At 46.0% G+C, this 13,848-nt stretch overlaps 1 protein-coding gene across 4 annotated transcripts in view; it reads right to left on the reverse strand.

Annotated features, from left to right (window-relative positions):
• Positions 1 to 13,848, reverse strand: part of LOC142048760 (cyclic AMP-dependent transcription factor ATF-7) — a 70,096-nt gene that overhangs the window by 43,662 nt on the left and 12,586 nt on the right. For 2 of the 4 annotated variants that reach the window (XM_075075949.1, XM_075075947.1), the window contains exon 2: positions 5,121 to 5,189. In XM_075075949.1, coding sequence (XP_074932050.1) covers positions 5,121 to 5,168 — 48 coding nt within the window. In that variant the 5' untranslated portion in view covers positions 5,169 to 5,189. Of the gene's footprint in view, positions 1 to 5,120; positions 5,190 to 9,536; positions 9,569 to 10,890; positions 10,968 to 13,848 lie in introns of those variants that run through there. The other 2 variants (XM_075075948.1, XM_075075946.1) reach the window with 2 other exon arrangements.

Genomic DNA, 13,848 nt, shown 5'->3' on the forward strand with positions numbered 1-13,848 from the left:
AAGGGATAATGGTCATGGCGGCAGAGTATACAAAGCAATAAACTGCTTTTGAGGTTGGTTAAATGCCAAGTGATGCTGAGGCCTCAATGCCATAAACATTATTTCTATTATATGACAAGATAAGAGGATACAATAAACCACAAAGAAGAAAAATCATTTTCTGGCCTCGTGAAAGTTCTGGGCTTCGCGTTTCTCGGACACTGCACGAGCATCACCTCAGTGGCATGGGTTTAAGGGGAATAAATTGTTAAATTAAGGGTGGGTTTAAAAAGCAAACGATTGTTTGAGGAAATGGCCTGTATAACTGTAGCGCTGAAATTAGGACCTGAGTGATGATTTGTGTCACTTATAAAAAGTGAAATGGTGTGGAGTGGGGAGGCAGGGGCTAGTCTAGGAAAGTCTTGGTCCCAGTAGAATATATTCGATATTACAGCCCCGCCATTAGTTTGGGCAACAGGAGTGGACAAAACAGTTTTATTAATAAAGATGTGCCTCCGTTATGACACTTCATAAAGCCTCAAGCATCCAGCGCTCCTGAAGCCTGCAGGAGAGGAGCAGGAGAGGCATGTCTATCCACCAACCCACACGTCACGCTGCCAGCCTGCCTGCCCAAATCAGCCATCAGGCACCCTGAGAAGGGTTTAACACAGTTTTATACGGGAGGATTATAGAGGCAGACGTTGAGCGACTTCCCTCTGCCACCACTAGCTCATGGTAATGAAGCAGCACCAGAGCATCCGAAGCCCCCGCCTTCCTTCCAGACCTTTGCTCTAAATGCCTTAGACAGGACGGCCAAAGTTTTAATTACCTTGTGTTAATGAGTCAGAGCTGTCTCATTATACAGACTTAGTTAATACCTTTCAACTTTAATGGCAACACTAAAGTTTACAGCTAACACTTCGTTGCGCTAAGGCTGCCTTTCATCACTCAGTATGTTTTAAATGGGATTAGAAGATTTTAATAATGATTAGCAGCGCACACCACCCCCAGATGAGTTTCACTAAACAGATTCAATGAAAGCCTTATTCGAGGCATAGCTCTACGTCTTCCGCAGACATTTCGGAAGCAGGGGCCTGCCTCTACCTCCCTCCCCTCCTTCAGCAGTGGCGTGGGGCAGGGGGGCACGTCCCTGCTGGGGAATAGCTCTTCTCCCTCTACACAGAGAGGGCCAGGGGGAAGGGGGTCAGGGAAAAATGTGTCACCTGTCCTCTTCGAGAAGAAACCAGATCAATGACCTTGAGAAGAATCTTTTTTAAAAGCAGTATATGCGGCACATTTAGAAGTCAGCTGTGTCACAGCAGACTCGCTGTTGGGTAGCGATCGCACACAGAATCCAAAAATAACCACCATTAAAGACCTAGCAACCAAAACATGTTTACGTACCCACCGAGAGCCCACTAGCTGTGGTGATACGGGGCGGGGGGGGGTACGTCAAGATCTGCTCATCTATTTTCGGTGGCCATTCCCTCCTTCCCCTCCTCACTTCCCTGAAAAGTTAACTTTACAGCCTTTTTCTATGTAGAAAGAGTGAAGGAAAAGGAGGAAAAAACTGCATGCAGCATAAAAACCAGGGCTGGTACCAGCTACAGAGGGAAAGCAGCAGATAATGGTTCAAAGAAATTACACTGGGAAGCAAAATAATTTTATTTTCTTTAAACTAAAAAGGGGAAAATCACCACTGGCTTCACAGTAATTGTCTCCAGTCTCCTGTTCAAATTAATTTGGCTGTGCTCTCCCTTCTCCTTCTCCTGTGACCTCCCGTGCTACTGCACGTCTCAAGGCAGCGTTTGCAAGAGGCAGATCACTAATTTTAGCAAGCGGAAAAGGACTGGGCGATTCGTCCCCATGCCTGCTGCCCCAGCTGACAGCGAAATCCAGAAGCCCATCCCAATTTGCTCAGGACCAAAGCAGCCTGTTCCCACGGGAGCAACCCACCAAAACCAGAGTGCACCCCTCAAACAGGGGAATACCCAAAAGAGCAGGAATCTGCAGGGATAAAAACATGCCAATGGACTGGGCATGGGATCAAAGGCTTAGAAATCAAAGAAAGGAACGGAGACGCTGGAGCCACCGTGCTGAAAGGACCTAGTGAGGCCAGCGTCATCCTGAAAACGTTAATGCCAATGATCAAAAAGGCTCAACAGCCACCGACACTCTCCCATTCAAATGGCTTTTTTCCTAAGCAAAATGCACCCAAAGGTCTTAAAGAATCAGAAAAAGAAGGCTGAATCCTGCAACGAAATCTCCCTCTCCAGCACCAGCCACAGCCTGGCTTGGTTTTGAGCTGGGGAAAAAAAGCTGTAAGCAATAACACAGCACCACTTGGGCATGCGTTTGCGTGCCTGGGTGAAATAAAACCAGATTACCTTCCAGAAAGCTCAAAACCCTGGATCGTACAGACTCTGACAGGAGCCGTAAGCACTCAGCACCTGCGGGAAGGTCAGGATGTTTCTGTAGCAGATCGCACAGAGCCGACTGCTCCTTTTTGTCCCCTGTGTCTGAAGACAAGCGTCTCCATCTTCAGGAATGAACCGAGATAGGTGCAGCCACCTCCGACCCTCATTAAGGCTTCACTTTAACATGAGTCCACACAAAGAAGCCATTTCTGATGGGGTGATCCACGGTGGCTTGTCAAGGGTCAGGGTTTAGTGCCAAAAGGCAGCACAAACTGCTGGGGAAACAATGCAGCACGTGCTTCAGAGGTTGAGCCCTGCAGACAGCTGCTGGCCACCACCAGCCCCCCAACTTCAAATTCGGATTTATTTTTAATATTGAAAGCTACCAGCTGCACTACCCTGTCCAGCTCCTTGCAACGATTCAATTTTACTCCACTTGCCCCGGAAAATAACAGCTCACCGAACATTAATTTTAGCTGATGATCCTTCTGCGACGGTCTGTACGGCTCTCAGGTACCACTGCGCTTCTACAGCGGTACTGCTGCGTGTTAGCGGTGAGCAGGATTCGTAAAGGCTTTTAAAGACCTTCAACCTGAGGCTGATGTACGGAGTAGAGGACAAAAAAAAATGCACGTAAGACACTAGGACTTACAGGGAGAGGCTCGGAGCTCCGTGTATTTAGTTAGTCCGAAGCACTGTGAAGGGATGACTGGAGCAGCAAACACCTACCGACATCAGAAATTTGATAGGAAAGATCTTGTGTCTAACAAACAAAAATTAACAAGATCCACAGCCTGGAAGCTGCAGCCAAACAGGTTTAGACTGGAAATAAGGCATAATTTTTCCTTACCAGTGAGAGCAATTAACTATTAGAACAACTTAACCAAGGGCTGTGGTGAATTTTCCATCACTGGAAATATTTTAAATCAAGCTTGGATCATCATTATTTAATACACGCTCTGGTTTGAACAGGTATTGAAGGACGTTCTAGGAAACTGTGCACGAGGTCAGGTTAGATCACAATGAATCATACCAGTATGAATTACCCGGATTCTAACATTTCAATATTAACATGAAGAATTGTCAGAATTACCCATAAGCAGCAGTCTGGAACAACGAAAGGAGGAAGCAACCACCTTTATATGTCATTTGTGGGAGATTGTGGGAGATTAAATTTAAATACATTGTTGTTTGCCTTAATTGCTTGTTTGAATCTGATTTTAAGGTTGTATGATTGAAGTCCTCACATCATTAAGTGCTCAAATACAGCTAATACATTTTATAAATGACTTGCACAATTTCACAGGCAAAGAAGTTTAAGATAAAAAGCAGCCTAGAAAGAAAGAAGCAAAAAAAAAAGAGGAAGAGAGAAAGTGGAGAGAAAATGCTTCAGATGAGACTAGTGCTAGAATGACCAAAAAGCTGAGAAGTCCTAACGGTGTATTTTTAAAAAGCCCCAGATGTCAAGAGTTACCTGGAGATTTCTGACCCATTTCTGCACCAGAAAAATAAACGCGACACAGAATTCACACGCAGTCTCAGAGGACATGCCCTGGGGATGCAGAATTATCTTTCATTTCAATTGAGAGACCCACAAGAGGCATTAAGATATTAAATACACTGAAGAACTGGGAAGGGGGGGGCGATGACAGGGGGAGTACCCTGGGATCGGTTAGAGCTCCCAAACACGTCACAGCCAGAATAGTTTGGCAACCTGACATCCAACGGTTACAGCCAGGGAAACAAAGTGTGCGCACATCACTTAATATCTAATTAAAAGCCACAATTCCCTCCCCACACCTTCCCCTGCAAAAAGCGTCTTAGCATTTTGAGGTTCAAGCGCTTCAGAACAGACAAACCCAATTCTCCCTGGACTCTGCACAGGGCTGTACTTCCACAGAAGCCCCAGTTTCTAATAGCTCCCATTAAAACCGCCCCAGCAGTAATTGCACAATCCCCCTGGTCCTCCCATTAACACGGCATGTGAACCGCCAAGACGCCGCACCACCGAGCGCCAGAGAGACCCTAAGCTCGGCTTTGGGAAAGCATTAGCGTCATTGCAAAACTAAACAAAACTCAACGGAAAGGTGCTTCCCAGGCAGACGAGCCTACGAGAAAGGTCGCACGACCGAAAAGGGAACGTGACTCATTCAAAGCAATCACCATTTGCCCTAAGAAAGTGAACAAAAAAGTTTTGCAAGGCCACAGCCAACTCTAGCACGCTGTCTGCGAAGGAAAAGTTCACAACGGGGTTTGGGTTTGGGTTTTTTTCTGTTGTTTTTGGAAGCTCAAAATAGACTACGGCAGTTTGGGGTTCGCATAACGCAAACCATCAACTGTCACATTCTCAGCTGCTTTACAGAATATGCTATAGCAGGTAACTCATCCAGAGAACGAATACCTGTCCTTTGGTTAAATAGCCTTGAAAGAAGATGAGCAATGTTATCAGAAAACATTAACAGGAGATCAGCATGTTTTCTCTGGGCTGTGTGGGTCTCGTGGAAAACACCAGCAGAATAACAATACGCCACAAAGCAAGGCAGATTTCATTACTTTGGAGTGCCTGCACTTGCTCATAACCTGGATTTACACACTGCAAATCCTCTGATCTGATTACCTCCAGTGATCACGTAAAACACCGGCTTTAAACTCTTTGCCTTAGTGATAAAACAGCCACTTTGATTCACAACGACACATTCACAATAAAGTATACTGTAAACGTACCTGTCCACAGCCGGGGGCATTGCACACAAACGGCCTGTCGTCTCCCATATTTCATGCAGCTGAGCTAAGCTGAGGAGAAAGGAGAGAAGAGGAAATTGTTAAAAAAGCTAAAAAAATTAAAAATATCAAGAGCAGAAGCTGCCCTTTCCAGGGCTGTAATTAATCAACGCCGCGCCCGCTGGGAAGGAGGATCTCTTTGTGCCCTAGACACAATCAGGGAAGAGAAATTAATCCAACCCAAGTTTAAATAAGACTTCGGAGGGCCCAGTCGATTTTTCACATACGAAGAGAAAACGTGGCATCGCAGCTCGAAGGGCTCATTGGGAACCGTGACAGTGAGACAGCGCGGGCCAGCGGGTGGGAAAGGAGCAGTTTTCCACGCCTGGGCTCCCACCGAGGCCCACCACCGATTCTCTGAAGGGCCAAGGGACTTTCTGCATCTCAGTGTCACCACCTGCAAGACGGGGACATGGCTCATCTCTTGCAAAGGACCGCCTGGCGCAGCAAGGACCTACGGAACATCCCCAGATGGAGGGTTTCGAGGAAGGACACAGCCTGCTTCACCCTCCCTTAGTATTTACAGCAGAAAGCACAGACACATAAGCAAAGACAGTGACAATCTACAGGAAAAAAAAAAGTGCAAGCAAGAAGCGATCAAATAAATCCAAGTCCTCTCTATGTACAAGTTATATTTTCAATGGGAGAGAACTAAAATTTGTCATTTAATTAATTAAGGGATTATAGGAGTGGTGCTCCGTTTTACAAGGCAATAATCTGGCTCCCTAGTGAGTAAACTACAAGGCTGATGGCAGGGGTAGTTTATCACAGATTATAGCCAAGGATAACAAAACACTCAGTCCTATTATGCTACAAGAGAAGCTATTCTTATTAATAAAAAATAAGAGTAAATAAAGTAACCCCCACCACCTCAAATTCAAGAAATAATGGTTCCCTCCACCCACTGATATTTTTATAGCAGGATTTTAAAAAGCTATAATAAAGCAAATGCTATCTCTTCAGGGGGTTTACTGTGCGAACATGTTCTGGCAGTTCACGTTGCTTCCAGCATCTCTTACTCCAAGTTCGGCACTTGGCTTCAGCGACGCATGTCAGCTTGCTACAGCCAAGAGCAGAAATGAAACCAGAATGCGGCCAAAACGCGGCCACGAAGACACAGGCTCTTTGAGTTAGCTTTTTGCATTTCTAACCATTAACACACGCGCGCGTGCACACACTGAGCAGCAGAGAGAGGGTGGGGAGACTTGTTATTTTTAGGAGCTATATGAGAAAGTGCTCCAAGAATGTGACTTAGCAGCACAGGGTGAATGCATGCACTACAGAAAACAGTCCCCTCTCGCTTTTATTGAAAAGACGCAGAAATCAATTATTCTTTAATATGAATGAAAGATTATTTTTCTATTACCATGTGCTAGGGCAGCGTGCAGCTAAAATGGGTGGCTACAAGAGGTGGAATTCCCCTCCTCGAGCCCTGGCGCAGCCACAGCACACAACAGCACAACCAAAAGCTAGGAGAAAGCAGCTGCCAGTTCTTCTCCCACAAAAAGGGGAGAGACGTCCACAACACTAGACTATCTTTGGCTTTATTAAGCAAAACTCCAGGGCCTATGCAAACACAAACTCACAAACGATAAACAGCCCTCTCGCAAATGGAACGGGAGAGCGGCCAAAACGCTCCCTAGCGTAGGACAAGCGTAATAAAGGCAATAAAGATGGCCAGGACCATCCAGCCACCACAGCAGCCCCCCAGAAAAGCCCCCAGAAGTGAAACGGGGCTTGCAGAACTGGAGGGTGGGACGGCAGGAGACGACAGCAGCTCTGAGGTGACATGGGCGCGGATGACAGGAAGACGAGTCTGAGCGGGGGCACACGGAAACGACAGGACTCTTCATACCATCCTTCTGAACTTCCACAGAAGCTCCAAACTAGGAACTCGAGAAACCAAAATACTGACCTGTTGCTCCTGCCTGCTAAACAAAGGGTATCTCACCTCCACCTCTCCATGACAAACTGATCCTCCTCCAAGGGGAAGCTCCTTCGGGCCCTGAAGCAGCTGATACAGGTGCATCTGCTGCATCCTAACAGTGGACGCACGAGCTGCTGTCACGACCTGCTTCCTCAGGAAGTTTTAACATGCAAAAGCAGTCTCTAGCAAGGAGGGCTGAAGAGGTCAAACCTTCTTGTAATACCAGACCGCTGCTGGGATCAACTCTCTGATGCTACAAGGAAGAGAAGCACAAAACCGATGGAACACTTTTTATCACCAGTGCTTGAGGTCCAAAAATATTGCATCTAAACCTTCCAGTCAGCTGCAAAGCTACAACTCTGAATAAGTCGAGACACAGGACTTAGTCCTTCATCACTCACTCCTAGCAGAGGGCAGCCCAATTACTGCTCCTTCTGTAAGAAAATAATAAGAGAAATCAGACCAGACACAAAGGAAACATCAACTCAATGACTACGGGAGTTATTTTACCATCACCTTCGCAGCATGGCGGCTGGTAAGACTATGATATCAGGACACAGACCAAATAAAAGTCAACAGTTGCTGTCTTGGTCAGCCTGGACCTCGTTTCTTCCCTCCCAAGTCTTTCTTGGCGCCTGTCTGAGCTGCCAATAAGAGCCAAGGATCTGTCCCACGGCTCTCAGCATAGCCAAGGCTCCCAGGAGCTCCAGTCTGTTTATCAAGCTGAAGGTAGAAGCAAGAATCGTTAGTTCCAGATTTCTTACTCTCTATTTAGTCAATGATTTGCACACGCTTTGACAAGTTGGTTACCTGCCTACAAGGTGAGCGGCACAAGTTTGCACTAGTGGGGGCTCACGGGTTTGTGTTTGAACAGCACTTTGATGACGTAATACTTAGAGGAACGACCATACTTAGAGCTGGCAAGCTAAGCACGTGGTGAGATGAGAGCCTGAAAGCTCTTCTCAGGAGTCCTCACAGCCAGGTACGCGGGTAAGCTGGACTACAACGGGAGCCTGGGGCATCAGTTTTTACAGTCTGTTCTCAAACTAACCACAAAACTCAGGAGTCCTCTGCCAGACCAGCGCCACATTCAGCAACCGTCAAGGGATCAGGCAGCTCCAAGCTAAGAGCTATGGTACTAAGCAGCGGCGAAGTCACAAAACTTTAAAGGACAGTTGTAATGCCCCTTGCTGTCAAAGCTAGGCTGGCGCTGGAAGTGTTTCAGGATTGTTTAAATCACTCCTATGCATTTAAACTCGGTTGTGTGGGATAAGGTTGGGGATGTGCTTATTTCTACTGTTAAACATGCAGCATAATTATTATGGAGGGGGGTTGCTGTATTTCACAAGGCAGCCAAGCCTCCGCTTTTTAATTAAACACAGGTCAGAAATCTGTCCTTACCACTGTCGCCTAAGCAGCTTGCTGCCTTTGCCAATATGATGAACTTCAGGGTCTCTCTACCTCATATTTATGCTTCCGATGCATATAAAAAGCTATTTGAGAAATTAAAGAAATGGATCAGCTGTCACTCCCAGGGCTTTGATAACACTAACTGAAACAGAGAGCAGGAAAACAAAACAAACACCCAATGGCATTTCAGGCTGCCTGCCAGCTACTTCTGAAAGCATAACAAGCAGCTCTGTTAGAAAAAAAAACAACTCAGGACCAACACACTGCAAAAACCTCAGTTTACTTGATCTTGCAAAGTGTCAGGAGGATTCACTCATTCTTTAAAGAAAGATTTAGCTGCTCGTTCACTACAGACTATGACTGGTATGTACATACATGTGCTCAGATTTATATCACATTTAGTCAGGATAAATTGCTTCAATAAATTCTATTCTTAAGAACAAGCAGAATAAGCAGATGATTGGATACTGGGAACACACTCTCATTCCTCTTCCTGCAGCCGCGGGACAGTATTTCACTGTTTTGATGATTTTTAGCATGTTGGAAACAGCAAGGGGAAACGAAGAAATGCAGACAGATTACTGGAGCGTGCTTCAAAGTTCTGTCAGCGCAGACCTGACAAGCAGCTGCCGCCTCACGGAAAACAGAAGAGATGTTTTCAACCAAAACAGACTCTGCTCCCCAAGTCTGTCTCTGTTTTTCCTCTCTCTCTTGCCTTATTAACTCATGCAAATAACCTATAGGCTGTCTGTAAAGAGAAGTAAACCCAAAGCCACACTTCGCAGCGGTCTCCAGTGTGTGTTGTGCTGATAATCAGGCACCCCTCGGAGTTTGCACAGGGTATTTAAGAGTACAAATTTTCTGAAGACTAGCTCGTATAGAGCAGCGCTCTCAACAGGAGCAACTCCTCTGGAGCACTCACAGCATGCAGAACAACAGAATAAACGTGAGCTTTGCATCCAAGAGCGCATCTGCTCTGTAGCGGATCTCATTCCCACCTTCAGCCGCGACTAACTCCTCACCAAAGCAACCGCAGCATCGCAAGGGGATGTTTCCAAAGCCGGACGAGCGTAGCCAGGACAACAGCCACGCTTCCACCATTTCTCCAGCACTGCTTATCCGAGGGTGTCAGCGCCGACAGAGCAATGACAACTTTTTCCTGAAGTTAATCTCGTTAGCGATTTGGTGGGGACATCACCTCTTCCTACTTCTGGCATGGACATAAATGAGAAGTATTATCTGGAGTGGTTCAGCGCATGTCAGGATGCTGGGCTGGCATCGAGCTGCCACAGGAGGCGTGTGGTGTGATATCATCCGAGAGATGAGGTGCTCTTCTGCAAACGAAGCGAGGCAGAGCCCCAGGGCAACGTTCACCCAAGTCCTGTTCCCAGCTCCGTCACTGCCTTGCGGTGCCATCTGGGGCAACCCACTTACTATTGCTTTGCAGCTAGAGGAAACGAACCCTCTAGAGATTAAATGCACCCCCATGTAGGCTCCACTTATTCAACTGCTGCATGAATTGCATTTGCAGGGTATGAAGATATTTAAAGTTTTGATTCCACAAGGAACCGGTGCACAAAGCCTTTTGTTAATTCAGGTCCTTAGCTGGGAGGATGGCATGTGTTTTTTAAAGGAAAAAGTAATCGAGTCACAGCTGATACGTAATAAAGTTAAGTATTTTGAGGTGTGTGCTATGAGGCAGCATGCTTTAAATGTCCATTAACAAGAGAGCATTTTGGGCAGCCTCAGGCCTTACTGATAGCAAAGGGCTTCTATTAAGTTCAGAAGAACTACAAGATGTTGTTTTGGAGATGATTATTGGTCTGATGAGAATCGGAGACAATCGACTTTCCTTTGAGGCTTTGGAAAATCTGAGTCAAGAGTATGAACATGGTGGTGCAGGCGACACACCAATTTTGTGTGCAATACACCAAGCATGCTGCAGATTGCTTAATAAATAATTCAGCCAGCAGACCCACCTGAAACTTGCTGGAAGAATTCCCTTGTGAAGAGTCAAGAGAATTAAAAAAGAAAACCCTCAAACAAATCAAAATATCAAATTAGCACCTGCAGAACTCAAACCACAGAAAATCCCCTTAGAACCATGGAGGCTTATAAATGAAAAATCTATCACGGGCTGAACCCGGGCACAAGAGCTTGCTCTCAGCGATGAAGAAGGTGGTAATTCGCCCCTATAACGGATGTTAGGAGACTATGAGCTTCGATACAGCTGCACTGAAGGGGAGACCACTTCCCACTTTTGAACTGTTTTGTCCTCTCAGAGTTTAAACCTAACAGAAGAAGGTTTTCTCCATGTTTTGGAACATATACCTATTACCTTAGAACAAATATATTTAGAACTATGTTTTAACTAACCTGTTTGCAATGCCTGGTGTAGACAGGATCAACTGTAATCCAAGGTAGCCGTGAGAACCCCTAATCTAGGCAAGTCCCTGCAAAGGGAAGGCAGACAGATGGAAGTGAAGAGTTTTGCCCACAGCACCAGCGCCAGCACAGGAGATTACACACCGTGACGTTTGCTGCGCCTCCTGCTGCACCATGGGAAGAGAGAAGGGTCTTCCCAAAGAGCTGTGCCAGGCCACAGTCGGAGCTGGATAAGCCTTTGCCAATTTTGTGACGACAAAGCATATCGTTACTTGGAGGAGATGCACAAACCTCCCGCTACCACCATTTTAGGGATGTAAAACTCCACATGCTTTTCAAATGGGTGCTTTGGAAGTTGCTTTGCTACATTTCTTCCCTATGACTCTTTGCAGAAGTCTACTGGGAAGCAAGAGAAGAGGAGGCTGAGGGGAGACCTTATTGCTCTCTACAGCTACCTGGAAGGAGGTTGCAGTGAGGTGGGGTTTGGTCTCTTCTACCAAGTAACAAGCGATAGGATGAGAGGAAACGGCCTCAAGCTGCATCAGGGGAGGTTTAGGTTGGATAGTAGGAAAAATTTCTTTACCAGAAGAGTGGTCAGGCACTGGCACAGGCTGCCCAGAGAGGAAGGGGAGTCACCATCTCTGGGGGGGGATTTCAAAAACCGTGTAGATGTGGCACTTCAGGGCATGGTTGAGGAGACAGGGTAGTGTTGGGCTGGCGGTTGGACTTGATGATCCTAGATCCTTGATGATCCTAGATCCTTGATGATCCAACCTTAATCATTCTACAATTCTATGAAATTAGTTGCTGGGACTGGGAAGCAGGAAGGGGTCCAGTCTAGGACTTGTGAGTCTTCTAGTAGACAGCTCATTTCCCCCAGCACAGGCCCTCCCTCCTTGCACACAGTTCTCCCCAGTCTAATAGGAAAGTTCTGCTTTTTCCCACTATTACTGCTGAATTTCTCAATCATGAGCTTGCAAGTATATCAAACACAAAGAAAATATGTAATTTCAAACCTGGCAATAAACCACAATCTAGGTGTGAAGTTCTAGAGAGGTTAAAAGTGATGCCCAGGTTTGTACAGAGACGGGATGATGTTGTCATCTTTAAAATTTAAATATGTATTTTACCCATCTGAAAAGGCTGCTAGTACCTGCAAGAGCTGGAGGCGAGAAGGCTGCAGGTATCCAATGCAAGCTGAAGCCTCCCCTTCCCGTTCAAACGAACGCAGCTACCCATCAGATCCTCTGTTTATGATGAGGAACTTGATGATGACAAGGTCTCTTGTTTATGGTGAAGACACTGGTCTGGGGACGAGCTGGTTTTGCTTACCTCAATAGTCAAAATTTCCACTTATCTAGAAGCTTAATTCTTCCTGCAGATATTAAAGTCAGCCCATATGCTACTTTCCCCCTGGTATATCAGTCCATAAACCGAAGTGGTCCCAAAGCATGTTAACTAACCCATTAAGAAAAAAACTAAGCTTGTTATCCTAGTCTAGACAGACACCTAGGGGTAATATTTTAACTCTCTTAAGAGGAATTAGACATACTACATGCATCGACAACAGCAATGAAAGACCAGCCTTCTTGAAAAGGATTTCCCCCAGGACGCGTGTTGGCACCTCATGGAACCCATTTTAAAAACTTCCATTTGGAAACAGTGTAGGAAGAGACACGAGAAGCACGATACACATTTCCAAAAGCACATTCGGCATTTATGGATCCTGTCATCCAAGACGCTCTGTATCCTTTCAAATGCACTATTTTAGCTTTACAGAGGAAAAGAGTTTCCTAAGTATGCCCGTACCCACAGGACAAGTCATGGTTTTGGTTGGCAGCATTAGCCTGATGCCACAGAAAGGGCCACAATCAGACTTTTAATTGTCTTTAAGTATCGTTACCCACAGCCGCACGTTACCACAACTGCACCATACCCTAAGCAGTGAGTACACTCGATTGCCCCAGGAATCAGGGTCTGGGGGTTTTTGTGTTCGTGAAGCTTTCAGGGCCCTGTTCTAGCTGAATTATTGACAAGTAGCCAAGACCTAGAAGCAGTCTCAAGATTTGTAAATCTGAGTCGTGCCTCTTCTGGCTTGCAAAAGTCATGAGCAACTGGCCCCTCGTACCCTCCGAGGACGCTGCTGGGTCTCTTATCCTCCTATGCTGCATCCAGCGACGGCCCGACATCTCCCGCACCCAACACTGGGAACTTCACAGCTCCCACCAACTGGAAAACGCTTCTTATTTTTCTCCTGAATCACCTCAAACTCCCACCAAAAAACCCTTTTCCTAAAACCTCAGTGTTAAGATGGAAGAAACTCCCAGGTCATTAACTCTGCTGAATGTTGGGGGATACAGCTGGTATGAAAAATGCTCTAAAAATAAGGCTCTATTGTTGTACTTGCACGTGACTATTGTTATTGCAGGAATGCTTGTGCCCAACACTCTTGCATCTGTGCCTTGCAAGACAAGCTGAAATACTTCAGATCCCAGTGAACACTTGAGCGTGCGTAAAAATTGTTCTGCTTCGAGTTTGCCAGCACGGCTCCCCTCTCCGGCATGAACGCACTTACTCGGGTACCAGTACAAGCACATTTATGGTTTATTCCCATAAATCATAAGGATAAACTTTACATTAATATGACCACAAAATTAAAGCTAGAGGTTGCACCAACCATGAAACAAAACCAAAAGAGCTGCAGAGCAACCTCCTAAAAATAGGCTTAAAGTAGAACAGAAAACAAAAGCAAACTGCACGCTCTGCTGACAGAAGTCTCTGCCTGCTAAGATTTACTTGCCTGGGAAGACCTGAGCGAAGAATGAGCTGCAAAATGAGTTAGAATAAAGAAAATTGCTAGAGATAGGGACATCAAGAGAAAGGACGCTCCCAGGGAACCGACTGTAAGTAAAGGTTGTCAGTGAAAGGTGCGGTGCAGAAACAAAAGGG

Source organism: Phalacrocorax aristotelis, chromosome 26 (assembly GCF_949628215.1).
Source record: "Phalacrocorax aristotelis chromosome 26, bGulAri2.1, whole genome shotgun sequence".
In the NCBI taxonomy this organism is placed as follows: Eukaryota; Metazoa; Chordata; class Aves; order Suliformes; family Phalacrocoracidae; genus Phalacrocorax; species Phalacrocorax aristotelis.